This window comes from Dendrobates tinctorius, unplaced genomic scaffold (genome assembly GCF_039654945.1).
Source record: "Dendrobates tinctorius isolate UK_male_01 unplaced genomic scaffold, ASM3965494v1 ptg000032l, whole genome shotgun sequence".
In the NCBI taxonomy this organism is placed as follows: domain Eukaryota; kingdom Metazoa; phylum Chordata; class Amphibia; order Anura; family Dendrobatidae; genus Dendrobates; species Dendrobates tinctorius.
Genome location: NW_027361700.1, coordinates 17683756 through 17710116, shown reverse-complemented (window position 1 = coordinate 17710116; position 26361 = coordinate 17683756). Strand labels below are relative to the sequence as shown.

Sequence of the window (26361 nt, the reverse complement as noted above, 5' to 3'; positions counted from 1 at the left end):
ACGCCCGGGCGTTATAAACTTCTGTGAAGCCCTTGGGGGTTCAAAGTGCTCACCACACATCTAGATAAGTTCCTTGGGGGTCTAGTTTCCAAAATGGGGTCACTTGGGGGGGTTTCCACTGTTTAGGCACATCAGGGGCTTTCCAAACACAGCATGGCGTCCAATCCCAATTCCAGCCAAAAAAGTCAAATGGAGCTGCTTCCCTTCCAAGCTCTGCCATGCGCCCAAATAGTGGTTTACCCCCCACGTATGGGGTATCAGCGTACTCAGGACAAATTGCACAATAACTTTTGAGGTCCTGTTACCCTTGGAAAAATAAAAATTGAGGGTGTAAAGATCATTTTTGTAGAAAAAATATTTTTTAATTGTACGGCTGTATGTTATAAACTTCTGTGAAGCCCTTGTGGGTTCAAAGTTCTCACCACATATCTAGATAAGTTCCTCGGGGGGGTCTAGTTTCCAAAATAGGGTTACGTGTGGGGGTTTCCACCGTTTAGGTACATCAAGGGCTCTCCAAACGTGACATGGTGTCCGATCTGAATTCCAGCCAATTTTGGATTGAAAAAGTCAAACGGCGCTCCTTCCCTTCTGAGCTCTGCCATGTGCCGAAACAATGGTTCCCCCCACGTGTCAGGTATCAGCGTACTCAGGACAAATTGCACAATAACTTCTGCAGTCCAATTTCTCCTGTTATCTTGGTAAAATAAAAAAAATTGGACCTGAAATTATTTTTGTGAAAAAAAGTTAAATGTTCTTTTTTTAAACATTCAAAAAATTCCTGTGAAGCACATGAAGGGTTAATAAACTTCTTGAATATGGTTTTGAGCACCTTGAGGGGGTGCAGTTTTTAGAATGGTGTCACTTTTGGGTATTTTCTATCATATAGACCCCTCAAAGCGACTTCAAATGTGACGTGGTCTGTAAAAATAAAATGGTGTTGCAAAAATGAGAAATAGCTGGTCAACTGCTAACCCTTAACTTCCTAATAAAAAAAAAAATTTGGTTCCAAAATTGTGCTGATGTAAAGTAAACATATGTGAAATGTTATTTATTAAGTTTTTTTGGTGCCATATCTCTGAATTTTTATGCCCTTAAATCACAAAGTTGGAAAACTTCGAAGTTTTCAAAATTTTCGTCAAATTTCCATATTTTTCACAAATAAACGCAAATTATTTGAATGAAATTTTACCACTAACATGAAGTACAATATTGTTTTCTCGTGACATGTCAGAATCACCGGGATCCATGGAAGCGTTTCACAGTTATTACCTCATAAAGGGACAGTTGTCAGAATTGTAAAAATTGGCCCGGTCATGAACGTGCAAACCACCCTTGGGGGTTAAGGAGTTAAAAATATATAAAAATGAAAAAAGTACAGACCAAAAGTTTGGACACACCTCAAAGAATTTTCTTTATTTTCAGGACTATGAAAATTGTAGATTCACTCTGAAAGCATCAAAACTATGAATTAACACGTGGAATTATATAGTTAACAAAAAAGTGTGAAACAACTGAAAATACTGTGTCCTATATTCTAGGTTCTTCAAAGTCGCCACCTTTTGCTTTGATTACTGCTTTGCACTCTTGGCATTCTCTTGATGAGCTTAAAGAGGTAGTCACCGGAAATCTTTTTCACTTCACAGGTGTGCCCTGCCAGGTTTAATAAGTCAGATTTCTTGCCTTATAAATGGGGTTGGGACCATCAGTTGTGTTGTGCAGAAGTCTGGTGGATACACAGCTGATAGTCCTACTGAATAGACTGTTAGAATTTGTATTATGGCAAGAAAAAAGCAGCTAAGAAAAATGAGTGGCCATCATTACTATAAGAAATGAAGGTCAGTCAGTCTGAAAAATTGGGAAAACTTTGAAAGTGTCCCCAAGTGCAGTGGCAAAAACCATCAAGCGCTACAAAGAAACTGGCTCACATGAGGACCGCTCCAGGAAAGGAAGACCAAGAGTCACCTCTGCTGCGGAGGATAAGTTCATCCGAGTCACCAGCCTCAGAAATCGCAGGTTAACAACAGCTCACATTAGAGACCAGGTCAATGCCACAGAGTTCTAGCAGCAGACACATCTCTACAACAACTGTTAAGAGGAGACTTTCTGCAGCAGGCCTTCATGGTAAAAGAGCTGCTAGGAAACCACTGCTAAGGACAGGCAACAAGCAGAAGAGACTTGTTTGGGCTAAAGAACACAAGGAATGGACATTAGACCAGTGGAAATCTGTGCTTTCGTCTGAGGAGTCCAAATTTGAGATCTTTGGTTCCAACCACTGTGTCTTTGTGCGACGCAGAAAAGGTGAACGGATGGACTCTACATGCCTGGTTCCCACCGTGAAGCATGGAGGAGGAGATGTGATGGTGGGGGTGCTTTGCTGGTGACACTGTTGGGGATTTATTCAAAATTGAAGGCATACTGAACGAGCATGGCTACCACAGCATCTTGCAGCGGCATGCTATTCTGTCCGGTTTGCGTTTAGTTGGACCATCATTTATTTTTCAACAGGACAATGACCTCAAAAACACCTCCAGACTGTGTAAGGGCTATTTGACCAAGAAGGAGAGTGATGGGGTGCTACGCCAGATGACCTGGCCTCCAGTCACCAGACCTGGATCCAATCGAGATGGTTTGGGGTGAGCTGGACCGCATAGTTAAGCAAAAGGGCCAACAAGTGCTAAGTATCTCTGGGAACTCCTTCAAGACTGTTGGAAGACCATTTCCGGTGACCACCTCTTCAAGCTCATCAAGAGAATGCCAAGAGTGTGCAAAGCAGTAATCAAAGCATAAGGTGGCTACTTTGAAGAACCTAGAATATAAGACATATTTTCAGTTGTTTCACACTTTTGTTAATTATATACAGTGGGGAAAAAAAGTATTTAGTCAGTCAGCAATAGTGCAAGTTCCACCACTTAAAAAGATGAGAGGCGTCTGTAATTTACATCATAGGTAGACCTCAACTATGGGAGACAAACTGAGAAAAAAAAAATCCAGAAAATCACATGGTCTGTTTTTTTTTCATTTTATTTGCATATTATGGTGGAAAATAAGTATTTGGTCAGAAACAAGCAATCAAGATTTCTGGCTCTCACAGACCTGTAACTTCTTCTTTAAGAGTCTCCTCTTTCCTCCACTCATTACCTGTAGTAATGACAAGCCACAGCTGGCATGTCACTCTCCGCAAGGAGAAACCTTACTTCTTAGACCCTAGTCCAGTGCCTCTCACCTTGCCAAATCAGATCTCATACTTTGCACTGACGAGAGCCAACAGCTCGAAACACCGTGTCTGCAAATTGAGATTCTGATTTGGCTTGTATCCCAAGTCATACTACAAGACTCGTTAAAGGGTTGATTGTGACTTGTAGGATCGCTACTACCAATAGGTGGCGCTGTAGAGTAAAAGTCCTCTTTCTTTCTGAAGAGGCAATTTGCATACCTGTAGTAATGGCACCTGTTTAAACTTATCAGTATAAAAAGACACCTGTGCACACCCTCAAACAGTCTGACTCCAAACTCCACTATGGTGAAGACCAAAGAGCTGTCAAAGGACACCAGAAACAATTGTAGCCCTGCACCAGGCTGGGAAGACTGAATCTGCAATAGCCAACCAGCTTGGAGTGAAGAAATCAACTGTGGGAGCAATAATTAGAAAATGGAAGACATACAAGACCACTGATAATCTCCCTCGATTTGGTGCTCCACGCAAAATCCCACCCCGTGGGGTCAGAATGATCACAAGAACGGTGGGCAAAAATCCCAGAACCACGCGGGGGGACCTAGTGAATGAACTGCAGAGAGCTAGGACCAATGTAACAAGGCCTACCATAAGTAACACACTACGCCACCATGGACTCAGATCCTGCAGTGCCAGACGTGTCCCACTGCTTAAGCCTGTACATGTCCGGGCCCGTCTGAAGTTTGCTAGAGAGCATTTGGATGATCCAGAGGAGTTTTGGGAGAATGTCCTATGGTCTGATGAAACCAAACTGGAACTGTTTGGTAGAAACACAACTTGTCGTGTTTGGAGGAAAAAGAATACTGAGTTGCATCCATCAAACACCATACCTACTGTAAAGCATGGTGGTGGAAATATCATGCTTTGGGGCTGTTTCTCTGCAAAGGGGCCAGGACGACTGATCCGGGTACATGAAAGAATGAATGGGGCCATGTATCGTGAGATTTTGAGTGCAAACCTCCTTCCATCAGCAAGGGCATTGAAGATGAAACGTGGCTGGGTCTTTCAACATGACAATGATCCAAAGCACACCGCCAGGGCAACGAAGGAGTGGCTTCGTAAGAAGCATTTCAAGGTCCTGGAGTGGCCTAGCCAGTCTCCAGATCTCAACCCTATAGAAAACCTTTGGAGGGAGTTGAAAGTCCGTGTTGCCAAGCGAAAAGCCAAAAACATCACTGCTCTAGAGGAGATCTGCATGGAGGAATGGGCCAACATACCAACAGTGTGTGGCAACCTTGTGAAGACTTACAGAAAACGTTTGACCTCTGTCATTGCCAACAAAGGATATATCACAAAGTATTGAGATGAAATTTTGTTTCTGACCAAATACTTATTTTCCACCATAATATGCAAATAAAATGAAAAAAAAAAACAGAATGTGATTTTCTGGATTTTTTTTTCTCAGTTTGTCTCCCATAGTTGAGGTCTACCTATGATGTAAATTACAGACGCCTCTCATCTTTTTAAGTGGTGGAACTTGCACTATTGCTGACTGACTAAATACTTTTTTTCCCCACTGTAATTCCATATGTGTTAATTCATAGTTTTGATGCCTTCAGAGTGAATCTACAATTTTCAGTCATGAAAAAAGAAAAACTCTTTGAATGAGAAGGTATGTCCAAACTTTTGGTCTGTACTGTATAAAAAGTTCAAATTGCCCCCCCTTTCACCCCATTCAAAAGAAATCAAAAATCAAACATACATCTATTTGGTATCGCCGAGTTCATAATCGCCTGATCTATCAATAAAAAAAGGAGTAACCTGATTGCTAAACGGCGTAGCAAAAAAAAAAATTAAAACGCCAGAATTACTTTTTTTTGGTCACTGCAACATTTCATTAAAATGCAATAACGGGAAATCAAAAGATTGTATCTGCACCAAAATGGTATCATTAAAAACATCAGCTCGGCCCGCAAAAAATAAGCCCTCATCCAACCCGGGATCACAATAAAATGGAGATGCTAAACGTCTCGGAAAATGGCAATTTTTTTTTTAGCAAAGTTTGGAATTTTTTCACACCGCTTAGATATTTTCTAGTATGACATGGTAAAACCAATGGAGTCATTCAAAAGTACAACTTGTCCCGCAAAAAAGAAGCCATCACATGGCCATATTGACAGAAAACCACCATGGTTACTTACCGGTAGCCGTTTTTTCCGGAACCCATGACAGCACCACATGAGAGGGATCCGCCTCGCCAGGACAGGAACCTACTGAAACATAAGGGGCGGCACCTCTCCCCCGCTTCAGTTGGATTACAGAGCACTTGAGAGGACTTCCCGGTTAGTTACATATTTATCCAACACCACATCACACAAATACACCCGACTATTGTGCACACCCAAACGGTGAAAAAGGGGGGGAAATATACGGGTGCTGTCATGGGTTCCGGAAAAACCGGCTACCGGTAAGTAACCATGGTGGTTTTCCCTTCACCCATGAGAGCACCACATGAGAGATTCTGGAGACTTCGAACACCTTAGGGAGGGACCACCGCTTGCAGCACCCTTCTACCAAAGGTCAAGTCAGCAGAGGACAGATTTAGTCTATAGTGTCTAAAGAAAGTTGAGGGTGAGGCCCAGGTAGCGGCCTTACAAATTTGCTCTATCGATACCTCTGCCTTCTCAGCCCAGGAGGTCGCCACGGCTCTGGTGGAATGAGCCTTGATGCCGTCAGGAACCAGGACGCCACTAGCTGAATAGGCTACACTAATGGCCTCCCTAATCCATCGGGCAATAGTCCCCTTTGACACTCCATAACCTTTCCTAGCACCCTGGAAGGCTACAAATAGGGACTGGGACCTCCTCCACTGGCTGGTTATAGACATATACTCTACTAGGGTTCTTTTAACATCTAGGCTATGAAATTTCTCCTCCCCTGGGTTTTTCGGATTCTCGCAAAAGGAAGGGAGGACAATCTCTTGGTTTCGGTGAAAGTTAGTTACTACTTTCGGCAAGTAAGCCGGGTCTGTTCTCATAACCACCCTATCCTGGTATATCTGGGTATATGGTGGGTTGACTGAAAGGGCCTGTAAGTCACTAACTCTACGTGCCGACGTTAGAGCTACCAAAATGATGGTTTTTAGAGTGAGATTTTTAGTTGAAATCTGCTGTATGGGTTCAAACGGCTCTTTCGTGAGGGCTTCCAGCACCAGATTTAGATCCCATGGAGCTATTTTCGGTAAGGAAACTGGCCTAGATCTGTGGCAAGATTTTATAAACCTGGCTACCCATCTGTTTGCTGCTATATTGCAATTGTATAATGCACCCAGCGCTGAAACCTGTACCTTGAGGGTATTAACCGCCAGGCCTAGCTGTAGGCCTGCCTGGAAGAACTCCAAGATGGACTCGATTGGGGGTTCTTGACCTAACGGTTTTCCCAGGAATTGTAGGAATTTCTTCCACGTCCTGCCATATATGTTGGTTGTTATTGGTTTCCTACTTTTCATTAGAGTAGTCACCAACCCCGGGGAAAAACCTTTATTCCTCAAAAGTGACCTCTCAAATTCCACGCCGTCAGATGGAGCCCCTTGACTTGTTTGTGGAATATCGGCCCCTGAGCTAACAAATCTGGAATCTCTGGCAGTACCCACGGGTCCGAGAGAGACATCATTTGTAGTAGTGAAAACCACGGTCTTTTTGGCCAGAACGGGGCTATGAGGATTACTCTGGCTTGCTCGTCTCTTATCTTTTTTACTACTGTCGGGATTAACGCTACTGGGGGAAAGGCATAGCTCAGTTTGAACCGCCACGGGATTTGTAGAGCGTCTACTGCCAACGGGTTTTCCCCTGGGTTTAATGAGCAGAACCTTCTCACTTGCCGGTTGCTTTTGGTGGCAAAGAGGTCGATTACTGGCTGTCCCCATAACTGTACTATTTTGCGGAATATTACCCGATTTAAGGCCCACTCTCCCTGTTTTAACTTGTTGCGGCTTAGAAAGTCGGCTTGAACATTTTCTGTCCCTTTGATGTGTAGGGCTGTTAGGGAGGTTAGGTGTTGCTCTGCTTTGAGGAAGATTCTTTTGGCTTCGTCCATTAGGGAGTTTGACCTTGTCCCTCCCTGGTGGTTGACATACGCCACTGCCACCCTGTTGTCTGACATAATTCGGACGTTTTGACCCTGTAACATGGGAATGAATGCCTCTAGGGCTCTGTTTATCGCTCTCAACTCTCTTAAGTTGGAGGAAGCCTTCTGCTCTATGTGACCCCAGGACCCTTGGGCCATATGTTCTCTCAGGTGTGCCCCCCATCCCGAGGAGCTTGCGTCCGTCAATATTACATCGGACACGGGCCTGTGCCACAAAGTTCCCCCTGCTAAATTTGTGTCGTCTAGCCACCAAGTGAGAGAGTTTTTCCCCCTTTCGGAAAGTTCCAGCTTCCCTTCTAAACGCCCTTTCAATCGTCTCTGGGCTGACAAGATTTCCGCCTGCAGTTGTCGGGTATGAAACTGTGCCCAGTTGACCGCTGGGATACAGGCTGTTAGCGTGCCCAACAGGGACATTGCCCTTCTTAGGGTCATGTGAGGATGCTGTATTGCCGTAAGGGTCATTTCGCTCACCTTCTCTAGTTTTTTCTCTGGCAAGAGACAAACTTGACGGTCGGAGTCCAAGACGAAACCTAGAAACGTTTGTTTCCTTAGGGGTTGAAGTTTTGATTTTTTTAAGTTTACCATCCAACCCAGTCTTTGCAGGGTCTCTGTTATCTTTTCTACCTGATGTGCGCAGTGATGTTCTGAATTGCCAATGACCAGAAGATCGTCCAAGTAAGGCACCATAATCACATTGTGGATTCGAAGGAAAGCTGTCATTTCCGCTATTACTTTTGTAAAAATCCTTGGCGCTATGGAGATGCCAAACGGAAGAGCCGTAAATTGAAAATGCCTGAGGTCGCCCTGGATGTATAGGGCTACCCTCAGGTATTTTTGGTACTCTTGGTGCATCGGGATATGGTAATAGGCATCCTTCAAATCTATTACGGCCATGAAGCAGTTGTGGTGTAACAGCTTTATGGCCGAAGTCACTGATTCCATTTTGAATGTTTGGTTCATGATCCATTGATTGAGGCGCCTGAGATTTATTATCGTTCTGAAGGAAAGGTCGGGTTTTTTTATTAGGAAGAGGGGAGAAGAGAACCCCCTTCTTTCTTGATCTTTCGGGACCTCTACCAGAACTTGTTTCTCCAATAGTCCTAAGATTTCTGTTTCTATGGCTGATTGCTCTCCTGGATCCTTCCTGACGGGGGTCACCACAAATGAAGCTCTTGGATACTGGAAGAAGGGGATTTTTAGGCCATTCTTTATAATTTTCAGGATCCAATTGTTGGCCGATATTTTGTCCCATTCTTGAGAAAAGGGCCTCAATCTTCCCCCCACAGGAGGGCTGGTGTCATTGCGGGGATTTTTTGGCGGTTGCGGTATTTCCCCCAAACATAAACCCTGGTTCTTTTTTCCTCTTGTCGTCCCACCTTTTCCGTTCTCCCGGGGGACGGCCTCGATTGAACCTTCCCCTCCGAAAGGGCGGTCTCCTTTGATCACCCATGAATCTGGGGAAGCCCTTCTTTTTTATCACCGGCTTTTTCCAGGATGTCATCCAGGTCTTTTCCAAACAAGAACTGCCCATCACATGGTAACGAGCATAATTTTGCCTTAGATTGAATGTCCCCAGGGCAGCCTTTGAGCCATAACGCCCGTCTTGCGGCGTTCGACAGCCCCGCTGCTCTTGCCGTTAACCTCATCGAGTCGGCGGAGGTATCTGCCAAGAAGGCGGCAGCTCCGTGTAGTAGGTACATTTCACCTAAAATTTTCTCTCTTGGTATTTTGGAGACCAATTTTTCTTCCAGTTGTTGCAACCAGACCATTAATGACCGGGCTGTGCAGGTGCCGGCTATTGCTGGTTTTAGACCGCCTGCCGCTGCCTCCCAAGTATGCCTTAGGTATGAGTCCGCTTTTTTATCCAAGGGATCTCTCAAAACCCCTGAATCCTCCAGGGGCAGGGCCGATTTCTTGGAAGACCTAGACACTGCAGCGTCAATCTTTGGGACCTTGTCCCAGATGTCCGTGTCCTTAGCCTCAAAGGGGTATCTTTGCTTTGAAGAGGAGGGAAGGCTACCTGACTTCTCCGGTTTCTTCCACTCTCTTTCGATTAGGGCCTGAATCTTGTCATTGACCGGAAAGGTACGCTTTTTCCTTTCTTGTAGGCCGCCAAACATCACATCCTCCAGTGATCTCTCTACTTTCTCCTCCTGTAGGCCCATAGTGGACCTGATGGCCTTAAGGAGGGCGTCCGTATCTTCTACGGGAAAGCAAGGTCTGCCCCCCGTATCACTGTCTGAGGATGAAGATGACCCGTGCTCAACTTGATACTCCGAAGAGGAGGAGCCTGACGAGGAACTCGGGGAGGCTTTCCTACTCTTACTTTTCTTTTTTAATAATTTTTTAAGTGAGCCCTGTACCTCCGACTTAATTATTGATCTGAGGTTTGTTGCCAGGCTCGGTGCCTCTTCAGCCATAGTCCGCTGGATACAGCTGACACATAAGTCCTTTTGGTAGTCTTTTGCTAAAGGGCTGTGGAATATGGCACATACTTTATTTTTCTTTTTGCATATAGCTTTTTTGCCTCCCTAAAAAAGAAAAGACATAGGAAGCCCTATTACAACATTGTCAACTTTCACGGAGATCACTCACCACCCAGGAAAGACCGATACCGGGCTCTGGGGCTGCGAAGGAGCGTGCGTTCTGCGTTCTTTAGACCTCGAGGAATCCCTCGATCGGTGACTTGGACGGCTGCTGCTTTTGCAGCTCGAGCGGCTCTTGCGACCAGAAGCTTGTGATGGGGGCAGAGACAATGGGGACGGTGAGCGATCGTCCTGAGACGCCATTGTCACCCCTGCAGCCGCTTCTGCTCCTTCTTTATCGATGAGTGCCCCTCATTACCCCTCCCCCCCGCGACCGCCAGCCGCTTCTCCTGGCCGGCGTCGCGCCCGGCGCCATGATCGTCGCGTCCTGATGACGTCAGCGGTTGCGCTCCCAGAATACTCTGCGCCGCTGACGTCGGACGCCGGTCTCCGCCCCCGGCTTCCCCTGCATGCAGGCGAAGGACGGGCGCGCGCGCAGGGGGAGGGCGGCACGTGGAGGAAACCTCCGAAGGGAGGACATCGGGACGTGCCCGCACGAACCCGGGGCCCGGATCAGGCAACACCCCGGGGACTGCGCTACCAGCTGCCGACGGCCGGCGTCGCAGGTAAGTCAGCCCTGCAATTTAAACGCCGGGACGGCCCTGGGTCTTTCATCCTGACAGGCGCCGCCGCTGTCAGAGGGATTCCTTTCCAGGACAGGAACCCAACTGAAGCGGGGGAGAGGTGCCGCCCCTTATGTTTCAGTAGGTTCCTGTCCTGGCGGGGCGGATCCCTCTCATGTGGTGCTGTCATGGGTGAAGGGAAAAATATAGTTATGGCTCTGGAAAGGAGGGGAGTGAAAAACGAAAACGCAAAACCGAAAAAAGCCCCGGGGGTTAAGTGCTAATTCTGCTCTCAGGTTTTAAAGCATCAACACAATACATGCCCCCAAATAATAAATCAAAGACTGAACCGGTGTGATTAGATTTTTTTTTAATTTAAAAAAAAAGTAACATTGATCATCACTGAGTCTCCAGTTAAGAGTTAATCCATCCGTGCCTTCAGTGTCCGGGTAGTAATTTTATCCTTTTCTCTGAAATGACAAGTGTTTACATTGTTACTGCTGTGTCCAACCTCATGCAGATCACAAGAACGGTCTCAGCAAAACAAAGCCCCGATGACAGCTGCCGCTGACCAATTAATCTAGTTTACCATCTGCTGCTTCTTTCCTGAGCAGCCACGATTACTTACCCTACAAATTATTTAATGCAGAGAATTACAAGCTGCTTAGTGGGAAATCAACCTCCGTTTACTGTTAGTAATCCGGACATGTGAACTCCTCGTGAAACCATAAAATTAATTCTTACACATGTAAAATTAGCTTGGACGATCGTTCACTGCAGACACCGACTTCAGTGTAGGATGGCAGCACCTTTCAGTCAAAGAGGTGGGGGCTTCTGTTGGTTTTAGCCATGGTCTCATCATCTTATCCACATCCATGCAAGATGCTTGATCTGCAGTACTGACCCAACATTTATGAGAATCTTCTCTGTCATCATGTGCTAGCGCAGTGACTAGCAGCCCAGACGGAGGGCATGGGCACTGAATCTGGGGGTACATGCCCAGCTTTTACTGTGTGCGCACGCTCCTGAGCAGCGGAGACACAGTCAGTGTGGAGGAGAGACAGCGTGCGTCCCGCTTTTGTACCACATACACTTGCGATGTCACAAAGCCAGCTCCAGAGCACACACGGTAAATGAAGCTGGGGACGTACACTCCGGTTCAGTGTGCATGCCCAGGCAGCTGCTCATCACTGCGCAAGCATGGGATTACAGAGAAGAATCCTGTGACATTAGAACAGTACTGCAGATCAATCAAAGTGTGCGAGTGCGACTGAAACCAGCGAAAGCCCAGGTAGAATATACAATATAAAAATATATACAAAGTGATTTTTTTTGGAATGAAGACTGCACGATTTTGTTTGAAAACAACTTGTTAGTGATGCACGTTGCATCACTAACAACACACGGTGATCAGTCTAATAACGAAAAACTGTGACAGGTTCCTTTTCAGATTACCCAAGGGGTGTACTTACATGATGTGCACAACAACACCCATTCCAGAAATTGCATCTCTGTCCACAGCATTCAGCATGGCCTGGGAAATGGTTTCAAATAAGTCTTCAGGTTCCTTTTGTGGGGAGAAAAAGAATAAAAAGGTTACACTTTGGAGCATGATGAATGTGATACTTTCTTCCTGCTGGAGCCAATTTTCATTTAGTTTATTCCTCCCCTTTGTCTAAGAGGCCTAACTTTAATTTTTTCTATAGGTAAATATTGCTTCTTTTCTGCCAGATGACTTGGTAGCTGTGAATGATTGACACCATTAAGGCTATGTGCACATATCCAGCAGTTATTTCCATTTTAGGATTATAAAAAGTGGAAATAAAATAGTCTAAAACAGGATGGAGTAGCTGGAGTTATAACAAAAAAAAAAAAACCCTAGGGAAACAGATCCAATTTTGTTTTTCTTTAAACATTGAAGTCTATGGGAAACAAATCATAAAAGATGGCTATTGAATGAAAAAAAAAAAAAAAAAAAAAAATTTCGCACAGTAGGTCACATAAGTCTGAAAGGGTACTGCTGGGTTTTTTTTCCACTGAAATGAATAAACTCATTCTAGGAAATTTATTCTCTTCTAGTATCCAAGTAAATGGAAAGATCTCCTATACCTTACATGTAGAAGGGGTAAAAGGGAACCTTTCAGCTAATTCATACCGCCAAAACTATGGGCTGCATGAATAAATCTGGCTAAGTTATTGAGCATTTGAAAGAAAAGTCAGCCAGGGACAATTCATCTTGCATGACTAGTCTAAGGTTACGGTCAGACTATGAGTATATGGTCAGTATTTTACAACAGTATGTGTAAGCCAAAACCAGGTGAGGAACAATCAAAGGAAAAGTAGAATACAAACGTGCACTAATGATGAGTGAACGTGCTCGGATAAGTTATCAGAGCACGCTCGTGCGTTGAGTATCTTCGGCGTGCTCGAATACTATGTTCGAGTCGCCGTGGAGGCATATCACGAGCCTGTTCGACATCGGCTGTATGTTAGGCAATCCCTGCATGTGTTACGGCTGTTGAATAGCGGTGACACATGCAGCCATGGCACCTCGAACATAGTATTCGAACACGCTAAAGATACTTAGCACACGACCGTGCGCGCTCATAACTAATGTGTACCACTTCTGCATTTATCACCCACTCTTGATTTTGGCTTACAAATACTGATAGGCTACGTTCACACTAAGAGGCAACAACCCCTAGGCTTCTCTCCCCTAGACTGACATATTTCTCCTGTTGTGCATATCATCTAGGAAAGCGGAGAGAGGTCCAATTTGCTGATCGCTTGGTCTGACTGCACTGATGGGAACCCCACATCTGGGGTAGCTCACTGCTCCCCAATATCACAGCAGATCTGCATTTTTTCCAATTTTTTTTAAGCATGTGCTGCGAGACTGCAAGTCCTAACACCATCTTCTACTCCACTTCCCCTTAGTCTCAGCTACTGTTTTTTCATATGGTGCCATTGCAGAGAATAAAAAGGAGGTTTGGAGCTTAAAAAACAGGAAACATCGCCAGTCCCTAGAGGTCATGTGATTTCACACTCCAACCTCAAGTAAGGCTTTATCTGTGCATCAAATTAAAAGAAAGTACAAAACTTCTGGGGTTAAGTGACAGGGATCCAAAATGGGACAGATCCAGATCCAATGCAAGTTACATCTTTAACCACTGTCATAATTGCTGGAAGTAATATATGAAGAATAAAAACCCAAGAACCATGATCTTGTTTTGTCTATTGCTACCGAAGCCAGGGAGGATAACACCATACTCACCAGGTCTGGTTCCCAGAGAGACTCGCACATGCCGTACATCTGCTCTGAACACGTACCGCTCACTACAAAGTCTTCAGTCACCATGGGACATCCAATAAGGTCCAGGGAGCAGATAAATGGCTCAAAGGTTTTGGGGTCCAGTCCTGCAATAACTGGTTCAACATAGTAAGGGCCAAACCTAACAAGAACAAATATGTACATTATTGAACCTTTATGCCCAAATAAAAATAGATCATATACCTGTCATTTGACTGGACAGGAAAAAAAGTGTAATGCTTTAAAGGGAATCGGTTACCTGGTTTTGGCGGGCTATTTAAATGAGGTCTGTCCGGTCCGATGGGCGGTGTTTCGGATCTTTGCCACCTCCCCATCCTTGACCGCCGTCCGCAGTTTTTTCCATGAATAGGAGTAGGTGTCCGCCATCTTTCGCGCGTGAGCTAAGCATTCTTGGCTTGCGCAGTATGCTTTGCCCAACTGCGGGCAAAGCCGAAAAGCCTTACTGCACATGAGCCGGTTAACTAGGCCCCGGAACACAGCAAAATACTTCTGGGGCTTAGTTAACCGGCGCATGCGCAGTAAGGCTTTTTGGCTTTGCCCGCAGTTGGGCAAAGCATACTGCGCGAGCCAAGAATGCTTAGCGCACGCACGAAAGATGGCGGACACCTACTCCTATTCATGAAAAAACTGCGGACGGCGGCCAAGGATGGGGAGGCGGCAAAGATCTGAAACACCGCCCATCGGACCGGACAGACCTCATTTAAATAGCCCGCCAAAACCAGGTAACAGATTCCCTTTAAAGCATGTTACGTGTGCTATTTTTCCCTTGTTTTTTTTTTTTATGCCTCTCCACCTGGTTGATCCATTTAGGACTTGACATTGCAAATAATAACATACATTCGACCCGGGGAGGGTGAGAAAAGAATAAATTTTACAACAAACTGTAGCCGGGTGACGGGTTTTCTGAAACCGGAAAACATTCTTAATGTGGTGTAAGGCGCATTCATCAGTTTTTAGAGTAAATTGTCTGAACTTGTAGATCAAAACTCTTGATAGATTTTTTTCCATGACAAATATGGGAAAGCCAAGATAAATTCCCATGGTCTCACCTTCTCTCATACAACAAGTTAGACACCATGCTCATGAAAGTTTTAGGTTTAATCTGACGCCCTTCTTTTAACTCGTACAAATTCAGTCTGAACTTCAGTCGCTGAGACCTGGAAAATGAACACAAGAGATCTAGTAATACATAATGAATACTAATAGTAAAAAATGAGAACCTCAAGGCGCTTCGTGTTTAAAGAATAAGATTGTGGCACTGCTGAAAAAAGGCTCATGTTGTACGTATCGATTCTGTATCTAAATTTGGTTGCTATATGGGGGCCATAGCCCGAAGGTCTCCATATACATTAGATGAAAGTCATCTGGCCCCGCAGATCATCAGATGTGTATGAGGACCTCACCAACGGATTAAGTCGAGGGAGGGAAAGATCGGCACACTAGAATTTCAATGTCCGATCCTTTTGTTTTCGCCCCTTTTCCCGTTGTAAAACACAAGAACATATGTATAGGGTAATCGGGAGAGAGCTGACTGTCAAACAAACGCCGAGCGCTCACACATGGTCAGCTGTACACTAACAGTAACAGTAATGAAGGAGCAGAAGTGTCCGTGTAACAGGGTGGTTAATGAGTGTAACTAGATGGCATTTAAGCAGTTAAACAACAGGGATCACCACTATTAGAAGCATACGATTGGCTGTATAACCTGCCAGGGTGTTGTGGGCTCAGCTCCTGAGCCTGCTCCATGACGCAACTGTGTAATAGAGCACTAAGTGGTTCTCCAAGAATAGCCAAATAAAGAAATGTCAGTATAAATTCCTAATTACCAAATAATTCTCATTTTGTAAATACTATAGCAATAAGTAAAGGACATCAAAGCGGTTGGACAAACTCATGACTGGCTACAGTGTATTACATTAAATAATGATAAAAACAACTAAATACTGATCAGGTAGGTAATTGAGGTTAGTGATTGGCTTTAGCGCTGTCAATATGACATCACAGCTATAGCCAAACAAAAGAGACAGGGCGGCAGGAGCAGACGCACAGAAATAGATGCGGGGAGGGCAAGTAACGTAAAGTTGTTTGTTTTATGGGTTTTTTTTAATAGTTATCTGTGCTTATTGGGAAAAGAAAACAAAACGGACAACTGCATTAAGAGGACAGAGGTGACTATGAGCGTATGCAATAGGACGTTTCACTGCTGTGACCTGGAGAAACCTATGCTATGCAATGTTAAATCTCTAGGTCACAACAGCCACAGTGTGAGCAGCCTCTTCTTAACAAAGCACCCGAGGTATCTCCAGTATTAGATCAGACACACAGAGTGGACGGCAGTGTGAGCAGCCTCTTCTTATCTCAGCAACCCTGGTATCTGCAGTATTAGATCAGACAGATGGTGGACAGCAGTGGGAGCAGCCTCTTCTTAACAAAGCACCCGAGGTATCTCTAGTATTAGATGAGCCAGACAGTGGACAGCAGTGTGAGCGGTGTCTTCTTATCTCACCCCTTGTAACTCCAGTATTAGATCAGAAAGACAGGGTGCACAGCAGTGTGAGCAGCCTCTTATTTCCGCACCTCTGGCATCTCCAGTATTACATCGACAGATGGTGGACAGCAGTGTGAGCGGCATCTTATCTCTGCAGCACTGGTATCTCCAGTATTAAATTACATATTCCTACATATGAAGGGAGGGGCATACCTTCCTACTGCACATGCTCCAGTTTTATTAACATTGTAGGACAACTTCTGGCAGTGTAACAGGACATTTTGATTATATGGCAATTACCTCCCTAGACATAGTGAGTGTAATTTGCTAATTAAACGCATTTTGAAATTATTAATATGGACGGTTTCTTTTTCTATTTCCAAGGAACCCATTTAAGCTGTATATTACTCCTTTTGAAAGAGTACAATATGATGGTTATTACTCCTGCAGAAATTGAGCAGCTCACAATAACTTTGATTACCTATGAGAAACACCGCTCTCCATCAACCTATTCTTAGACCTGTCAACTAAAAAAAAAGGGGGGGGGGTCATTGGTTTTACCATGTCAGTCTTTGGGCTGGGTTTTATACCGCAGCAGTGAAGGGAAAGGAGTTGAGCTGTAATACCTTGCACAGCCTATAGACAAGAGTGGCACTGTTTCTGGCTACTGCTGTAATATGCTGCAATGCTGTTGATTCCTGAGACATGCTAGTTACAATATAATAGATATTAATATCACGTAAGCAGAAGGCAAACCGTACACTGTCTGCACATCAGTGGCTAGTCCGGCTAATCCAATGTACAAGCGCTCTCCCATGGGGAAGATTTTCTGGAAGTCGGTTGTTACCATCTGGGCTTGCACTCCGTAGCGTTTATCGGCAGCAATGGCCACACAGTTCTTCCCTCTCATGGCCATGACGGCCCCTCCGTTATATGACATAATAGACTGCAGAAAAAAAACACAACGTCAAGAAAATTCAATGGGTCACAACACTCCCTTGCAACTTTTGTTTTAAAAAAAAGCACTTGCAACAAAATGTTACCCTCGTAACGTATCCAAGTCATCATATTACATAGCACTGTGTACTTACAATTGCTCATGTTGTCTTTCTCCCCAGCTAATGCTTCTGTTTTCAATTAGTTCTATGACATCACGTAAATTAATAGCAGTCTAGCCGAGTCCTTCTAAGCTCTAAGTAGAAACAGGAGGTCTCTTTTCCTTGTTCCTTGTATGAGTCACCGCCCTCATCAGCTTCTGACACAGCTGCTCCGCTCCTTCCACTACCAGAGACTTTGCAGTTAGTAGAATTGTAGTTCTAGTGATGAGTCACTTGTAAGTACACACTGCTATGTAATATGATGACAATGTATAAGGAGGATAACATTTTTGAGTGGAGTGCTTCTTTAATGGGGTTCCCCACTACTTGGACAACTCTCTTGTCAATCAACATGTATTTCTAAGTAAATTAATAACACCTATACTCACCTCTGGTGCCGACCCGATCCAGCGGTGTCTGCAGTGGTTCTCCTGGGGCTCACGTGACATAATCTCTGCAGCCAATCAGCACTGGCTTCACTGTCCCCTCCTTTGGACCAATTAACACACCCAAAATACATGAGAGTCACAGCTCTACCTGCCTCCGGATGTCTGACTTGTCTAAAGGTGGGGAAAGTGAAGCCAGTGCCGATTGGCTGCAGGGGTGAGCCAGTGCAAACACAGGAGGTGGGTATAGGTGTGATTATTTAAAGGGAATCTGTCACCTGGTTTTGGCGGGCAATGAAAACGAGGTCGGTCCGGTCCGATGGGCGCCACCTCCCCATCCTTGGCCGCCGTCCGCAGTTCTTTGAGGAATAGGAGTAGGTCTCCGCCATTTGTTGTGCGTGCACTAAGTATTCTTGGCTAGCACACGCGCAGTATGCTTTGCCCAACTGCGGGAAAAGCCTGACTACGCATGCGCCGGCTAACTAAGCCCCGGAACACAGCAAAATACTTCCAGGGCTTAGTTAACCGGCGCATGAGCAGTCAGGCTTTTCCCGTAGTTGGGCAAAGCATACTGCGTGTGCGCTAGCCAAGAATGCTTAGCGCACGCGCAACAAATGGCGGAGACCTACTCCTATTCCTCAAAAAACTGCGGACGGCGGCCAATGAATGGGAGGCGGCACACATCGGGAACATCGGACCGGACTGACCTCGTTTTCATCGCCCGCCAAAAGTAGGTGACAGATTCCCTTTAACTGGGGGAATCCACTGTGATTGACAAAGGACAACCCCTTTAAAGCCCAGTTCCCATCCACATGAAGATTCAGCAGGAGCCAGCGTGACAGATTTCATCATAATCTATGGGAGGTGGCCTACAGCAGACAGTTTCACAGGCATCATTACTGGTCATTGGACCATCTGTCACTGCTGATGTCCATTATGGGATGGATTCTGCTCCTGACGGTTTACATTTTTCTGCTCCTATGACAACTGAAATTAAAACAACTCTAAAGGGGATTATTTATAAAACACAAATACCGGATACTCACCATGCAGAGCGACACTGTTCCAGCAATGTTGGCGCTGGGCATCATGTGACATTATGCCATGTGAGCCCTGCAGCCAATCACCGAGCGGTATCATGGAACCACACTCACTTGTGCGATGTGACCGCTGATTGGCTGCAGGGCCCAGGTGCCATAGGAATGTCATGTGACCATGATGCATTGGGCAAGGTTCTGTGTTTACTTCATAAGCTGGTCTACTGCATTTAAAAACAGCCTGTACAGGAAGTTGAAAACCCTTCTAAGCCACTGAATGGTGCAGTCATGTGACTGGGGGACGTGCCATCATTATAGGGAGCAAATGATTCCTGAGAAAATAAAGGCTCATGTGAGAAAGGCCGTCACTCTCACTCTGCATCTCCACTTTCACATAGTGAGGCTTGAAATGGCTGATAACAGAGAACAATGCAACCACCACTCCAGGGTATCAGCTGTAGTATCGCCTCTAACAGTCCCACGTGACGTCTGCACAACGCCGGCTCCGCAGCTTCCAGTCTCATCACTACACGCTTTGCCTGTGCCCCCCGCTCTCTTACCATGGTGACTCCGGTACGTCTTCCTCCCGTCTATTCAAAACCGAAAGCAGCACCCCGGTTCCTGCACCGCTTGGCGCACTGCTCCGCCCACTGAATGCTGATAGGCGGCTTCACCAGTCAGTCCGTGCGCTGATTCGATTACAGTCCTGTCAGTCAACAATGATTGGTCGCGTTGTCTGAAAGAGGCGGGAATAAATGAAATAAGCGAAGTCATAGAGCGCCGTAATGCGTGATGGGGGAGCCGGAAGAACTGGTGCATTGTGGGACTCAGCAGATGTAGAGCGCCGGAAGTAGCAGCACGATGGGATGCTGGAGGACCGAGGACTGGTTGCTATAGTAATTGAACACATTTCATGAAATAATCATTTGGGATCAGATATACAGAGTCTTCTGTCTGTGAGACGGAATGTTGGCCCCTATGGCTGTAGTTGGCATCACTCCCACTTTTGCACTGACAAGTTTGCGCACTATTATATGAAAGGTACAGGAGATTAGAAAAACTGCACCCAAACGAGTTCAGTATAGGGTATGGTCCTGGATCTTCCATGGAGACGGTCTTAAAGGCTTAGTTTCCTTTCAACTAGTTAAAGGGATAGGCTCAAGCATGGACATTTTCCCCTATCAATGGGAAAAGACCCTGATCTCTGGGGGTCCGACTGCTTGGACCCCCACAGAGAACCAGAATCCTAAAGAGCCCTGGGGTTAATGGAGCAGAAGTGGATCACGAGCGCTGACATTTCACTAAATCGTTAAAGTCTGGATTCTGTGAATCGGCGTTACCCCTGAAGAAGCCACATGGCTGTGGCGAAACGCCTAGGGTCTGTGACTCCCCTACAAGCCTACGTTGCGGGCATCTTATTTTAATATCTTAATACTCCACATGTCATAATTTGATCTTTTTTTTTTACTTACATGTGTTTAGTATTGTTATGGGCACCCAGACATATAATTCAGTTTGGGCTGATGTAATAGTTCTTTACTAACATGTATAGTGTTGGTATATGCATGGTGTTTGTGTAATAATCTTTATGAGCTGTTACATCCGCTGCTACAGATGCACATATATTTACCGTACCATATAGAAATCAGTGGGTGTAGGTGGATTTTCTGGACATAGAAATTGTTCTGCGGTGCTATATATTCACTTTCAGGCATAGATGCATTTTTGCATATACTAATTGCTTTATGGTGCCATCTGTAAATTTGATCTATCTCCATACAGCACCAATTATTTTCTGTGGGAGCGGCTTGTTTTGTTCTCACCCTGCCTATGGTGACATGATAAAAATGCCTTATTGGAAGGTAATCATTTTTTGCACCTTTTTTGTTTTTAAATGGTTTTATATATGCATCCTAGTGCTTGTGCTTTGTATCAATAAAGGTTTTATGTGCATAACTTTCCATCCTATTATGGTATATATTCCATCATTTGTGAAGTTTTGTGACTGTTAGATATCTTTTCTGTTTCATTCTTCATAATTATTGTTTATAGATGTTTGCACGGCATCCGTCCTAACCAGGGCTGTGGAGTCGGAGTCGTGGAGTCAGAGTCGGAGTCTGAGCTCATTTTGGTGGAGTCGGAGTCGGAGTTGGAGTCGGTATATAATGGACCGACTCCGACTCCTAAAATATATAATAAATTGGGTACAGTAATTCAATGCAGGATGTGCTGAATATTTTTTCATAGGAGTTTGGGAAAGTTATGAAATGTCCTATAAATGGCTGTTATATTCCTGATCTAAGGCTACATTCACACACAGCGTTTTTCCCTGTGTTTTTTGAGGATACGTTTTTCAGCTGCAAAAGCTGATCATCTTTTTAAAAAACTGCATCACCTGAAAGGTTTTTGAGCTCATAGATAATGTTTTCAATAGCAAAAGCAGATTAGAAATCTGCTCTATCCATTTATCCATATCTGTCTATCCATATCGTATCTGTACCAAAAAGAATGAAAACCGGGTAGTACACCAATATATATTCTGTTCTATCTAAATATCTTGATTATTGGATCATAAAAATGATTAAATGTCTGAGGTTCACATTGTACTACAATAAATTTTTCACTTAAATATAAGCAATATGTGTGGGAGTCGGAGTCGGAGTCGTGGAGTCGGAGTTGGAGTCGGAGTAAGGGAAATTGAGGAGTCGGAGTCGGAGTCGCAGGTTTGGCTTACCGACTCCACAGCCCTGGTCCTAACGTCTATATTTTTGTAGTGCCGGTTCATTCTATTTTTTGCAGGTTACTTGTTTTCCATGTACATTGACCACTAGAGGGCATTCTTATTATGTTGTTGGTTCTCTGTCCTATTGTGGATGAATCTGGGTCCATTTCGACAATTACTTATCAATATTTCTATTTTATTATGTTGTTGTTTCTCTGTCCCATATCCTATTGTGGATGATTTGGATCCACTTTGACCATTACTTATCAACATTTCTACTTTTCTATTTTATCCTGATTCCACCACTATAGAATTTTGCTTCACTCCTGATTTATTTACTTATATTTTGGCCTTATTTAGTTTATCTGTCATGGATGTCAGCTACTTATATTTTCATCCCTGTCGTGCATGGTATTATTATTATTTGTCTGCATATTTTGTCCTTGGACTAAAGGGATTTCTGCTGTTCTACTTTCCCTCTGATTTTAATTTATTTTATCATATTTGATTATGTTTCATATCAATAAAGTTTGTTACCTCCTTCTTACCTGGGTTGTTGTGGCTTCCCATTTCTTTGGTATTTCTTGGCTTTTGGAAGACCCTTTGTTTTGTTTTTTTAGGCCTTAGGCTGGGGTCAGACATGCGAGAAATATGCACAAGTCTCGCATGTCAATACCAGGCTCTGCCGCCAGCACTTGGGACCAGAGTGTACGGCTGCAAGTATTTCTATGCAGGTGAATGCTCTGGACCAAGTGCCGGCGGCAGTGCTGAGTACTGACATGTGAGACTTGTGCGAGTTTCTCGCATGTCTGACTCCGGCCTTATATAGGTTTTCATGTGGATGGAAAAGGAGTCAATCATGCACAATGTTGCTCCATTTAGTGCCAAAGACCAGGTGAGTGCAGCACTGTACTATCTCCATCAGACCATTCAGAATGAATGAAGCGACACTGCGCATGATCAACCTCCACACGGGTCTCTTTAGAGCCCCAGTTCTCAGGATTGGCAGGGTTACTAGTGGTCAGATTCAGTGATCTGGAAGTTATCCAATGGATAGGGGATAATTTCCAAACTTGAGAGTATCTCTTACTATGGCATGTGCAGTCATCACTCTATTAAAGCAGGGAGCTTCAGAGCACCTTCCCAAGATTGGTGGGGCCCAGCAGCTATTATCAAGTTGTCACCTATTATGATAATTTACTAAATGGGGTCAATAGCCAGTATCCATGTGAAATCTGGTTAAAGCACTTAACTGCTACTTCGGCCCCCAAACACAATATTCTAAGAATGGGCAAACCTACTGATATCTGCTGATACTGTAATGTGTATGAAGGATTCTTTTATTGCTGGTGAGATAAGCTGCTGCCAGAGCAGTCTGACAATGATGCTGGCACAGTAAAGGTATGTGCACACGTTGCGGATTTGCTGCGGATCCCCTGCAGATTTCCTAGTGATTTACAGTACAATGTAAATCTATGGGAAATAAAAAACACTGTGCACCTGCTGCGGAAAAATCAGCGTGGAAACACAGTGGTTTATTTTCCGCATGTCGATTCTTTGTGCAGATTCCGCAGCGTTTTTTCACCCATTCCATTTTAGGAATCCGCAGGTGTAAAAACGCATGGCAAATCTGCACAAAATCCGCAGGTAAAACGCGCGGATTTTGACCTGCGGATTCTGCCAAAAATAGCAGATTCCACGCCTAAAAATCCGCACATCAATCCACAACATGTGCACATACCCTAAGGAGAAGTTGGAGAGATTCCATCCTTCAGCCAACAGCTCTCTGATGTGTATGGGGGAGGATTCAAAAGGAAATTGTCATGTTGGATAATGCTATTAACCTGCAGTTATAGGGATAATCTGCAGGTTAATAGTGTTAAAAAAAAGTGCCCAGATGCAGCACTGAAAGTGCAGCTCGGGGAAAAAAAATTGTCTTTATTCCTCCCAGGAACTGCCTGCTTTCAGTTATACAGATGTGCCGGTTCGTCTACAGTCACCACTCACAGCACTGCTCATTATACTGTGAGCAGCGGGTGTAAGTACGCCCTGGCACTTTGATTGACAGCTGGCTCTGCAGTGTCAGTAAAAGTCATTTTCTCCCAGGAGCCACAGGTTAATAGCCTCATCTGACGTGATAGTCACGAAACAGTAATTTTTCATGATGTTCCATTCCCAGAGAGCCATAACTCTAATTTTTTTCACCATCAGTATGAGTTGATAAGTACAATGTGTGATTTTTTTAATCGCTTTATATCCCAACTTTTTTTTAACAAAAAGCAGCAGCTCTACCTTTTTTTAATTTAATATAGCATTTTCCATAGGGGTTAACTACTGAGACATTTTTTACATCCTGAGTTGTTACGAATGTGGCCTAACTACTACTGTAATTATTTATTTTCATGGCTTCGTATCAGACGTTGACACATTATCCAGGTTCTTATGCCAGCCGTCTTCGCTTTAAAGAATGGTATGCATGAAAATGGCTACTCATTTTAGGTTATACCCCCAAATAGTCTAAATATAGTCCCCATCTCATCTCCAGTAGTTACACGTATGTCACATTACCACTGGTAATAAGCACTGGGTCCTGTACTTTTTCTCTCCTCTAGTTAGAAGAGACTCCTAACTTTCCTAGCACTCAAAGAAGGCACCACACAACTTTTCTACTAGTTAGGCCGTGATCACACATGCGAGGAATACGGCCGAGTCTCGCATTTTTATACCCTGCACTGCCGATGGCACTCGGGAGCGTAGCGTGCAGCTCCATGTATTGCTATGCGGTCACACGCTCTGATCCAAGAGCCGGCGGCAGTGCCGGGTATTACCATGCGAGACTCGGTCGAGTTTCTCGCATGTGTGATCCCGGCCTTTTAGTAAACCCCTCTACAGTAGTCACAGAAACCCCCTTATCCAATCTCCCAGCAGCTTCACTCTTTCCCAATAGTCACAGCAGGCACCCCTTATCTTCCCCTTTAATCATCGCAGACCTCTTTTCCCCAGTAGTGACCACTGCCTATTTTTTAGGCACAGCAACCTGGCACTTTCCTGTGGTCACAACAGCCTGTCACATACTAGTAGGTACACAGGCATCCCCACTACAGGAGTCATAGCAGACTTCTCTTCCCCAGTAGGCAGAAGTACTGTAGTGACAGCAATCTTTTGCAGTAGTCATGTCAGCCCCTAATTCTGGCCCAGTAGTTACATCTGTAGGTATCTCCCAAGTTCTCCATATTCATAATTGCACCCCCACCCCAATAGACACAGGTAGTGATCATGGCAGGGCCACCTCTATGCTCAGCAAGCAGTAACAGCCACAGAACAGCATGATGAAAAACATTGAAAAGCCAACACCAGTAGATATTTGTCTACGGTATATGTATGGACATTGATAGACTAATTTTGATCCACATAAAACTAATATATTATCACTAAACTGCCAGGCCACTGGGCAAGAAGTGTTGATTTAGGGCAGGGGTGATGAATCTCAGGCCCTGAGCCATTTACGGCCCGCGATGACCTTTCCTCCGGCCCCAGGCTGATTCCTGAGGTCCACGGTGCTTAGGTCGGCAGGTGTATTTTGATGGCCACCGGACTTCTAATTTTGCCTTGCACTTACAGTGTTCAGTACTGACTGCTAAGGTGCGTGCGATGAAAGATTACGTTCTGACACCAGTGCCAGTATCAGGACGTACTTTTTGGGGAAAGTTAGTGCGCAATTTTGTATGGCCCTGAAGAATGGTAAAAATATGTGCATGGCCCTTGGCAAAACAAAGGTTCCCCACCCCTGATCTGGGGGGAAAGCAGTAGAGCACCAAGATGTCCCCCACAGTGACTCCCAAAGTATTACTTGGTGACTATTCAGGTGACTGTCAATCCATGCAATAAATGCACAGACAGAATCCGCCAGAGTGAGACGTTCTGCTTGTCAATGAAGCCCATCGGTGTAATTGTAAATGACCATGACATGTTTATTCATCCCCTGTTGTCTCCTGGTCGCCTCATCCATCCTCAGTCTGCCTCATTCATTTTCTTCTTTCTCTTTTTGTAAAGAATTGCATAAAGTTATCTGCCAGTGGCCAAAATACCTTCTCATCTGACTAATGTATGAGTATGTGTACAGAATTGTAAAGTCTTTCATGTATTAATTAGTGCAAACTAGCGATGAGTAAGGAGGCCGAACTGGTTTATCTGGGTCAGCGGCATCTTCTGGAACACGTCCATGAGGTGCTTAATATTTACACTTCCATCAGTGCAGATCCAAATGATAGAACGTATGCCGGCTGCGGCATTCATGCTACTCGCCAATCTCCCACTATTGGTTAGAAAGCCCGACACACAGGAGACTTTGCCCTGGTTACTGGCGGCTTTGGGCATGGCTCATGCTCCTTCCTCTACATCTGACCTGAAAACTGGAAATGTACAACTATTAGATACTTGGATTGTCCCGGTCTGCTGATTAAGGTATGTCATTATCTGCATATTACACATGCACTTTAGAACTTACCAGAGGCAATTTATCATCTCCTGCACACCACTTATGGTGTAAACACGTCATAAATGAAGGTGCAAGTCACATATGTCAAGAGATGAGTGAAAACAAAAGGATAGAACATGATGTCAAACTGCCCAATCTTTCCCTTGCCTGCTGGAGAAGAGTCAGAGCTTTTGCCTAGGACTTACATTGCTGTAACTTTTCCATGGGATAGGTTATCAATATCGGATCAGTGTGGGGTGTCAGACCTGCACCCCAATCGCACAGCTGTAACCAGATATAAGCAATATACAGGATAGAACACAGAGATTAGCGTCTCCACAAGAGAAATTGACATTC

At 44.6% G+C, this 26361-nt stretch overlaps 1 protein-coding gene across 3 annotated transcripts in view; it reads right to left on the bottom strand.

Annotated features, from left to right (window-relative positions):
- Window positions 1–19549, bottom strand: part of PSMB3 (proteasome 20S subunit beta 3) — a 40519-nt gene extending 20970 nt beyond the window's left edge. The window contains exons 1-6 of one of the 3 annotated variants that reach the window (XM_073572516.1): window positions 18815–18871; window positions 17047–17231; window positions 14847–14954; window positions 13741–13918; window positions 11939–12033; window positions 10820–10936 (exon numbers count right to left, since the gene is read on the bottom strand). In XM_073572516.1, coding sequence (XP_073428617.1) covers window positions 10888–10936; window positions 11939–12033; window positions 13741–13918; window positions 14847–14954; window positions 17047–17231; window positions 18815–18859 — 660 coding nt within the window. In that variant the 5' untranslated portion in view covers window positions 18860–18871 and the 3' untranslated portion in view covers window positions 10820–10887. Of the gene's footprint in view, window positions 1–10819; window positions 10937–11938; window positions 12034–13740; window positions 13919–14846; window positions 14955–17046; window positions 17232–18814; window positions 18872–19365 lie in introns of those variants that run through there. The other 2 variants (XM_073572515.1, XM_073572514.1) reach the window with 2 other exon arrangements.
- Window positions 19550–26361: the final 6812 nt, after the last annotated feature.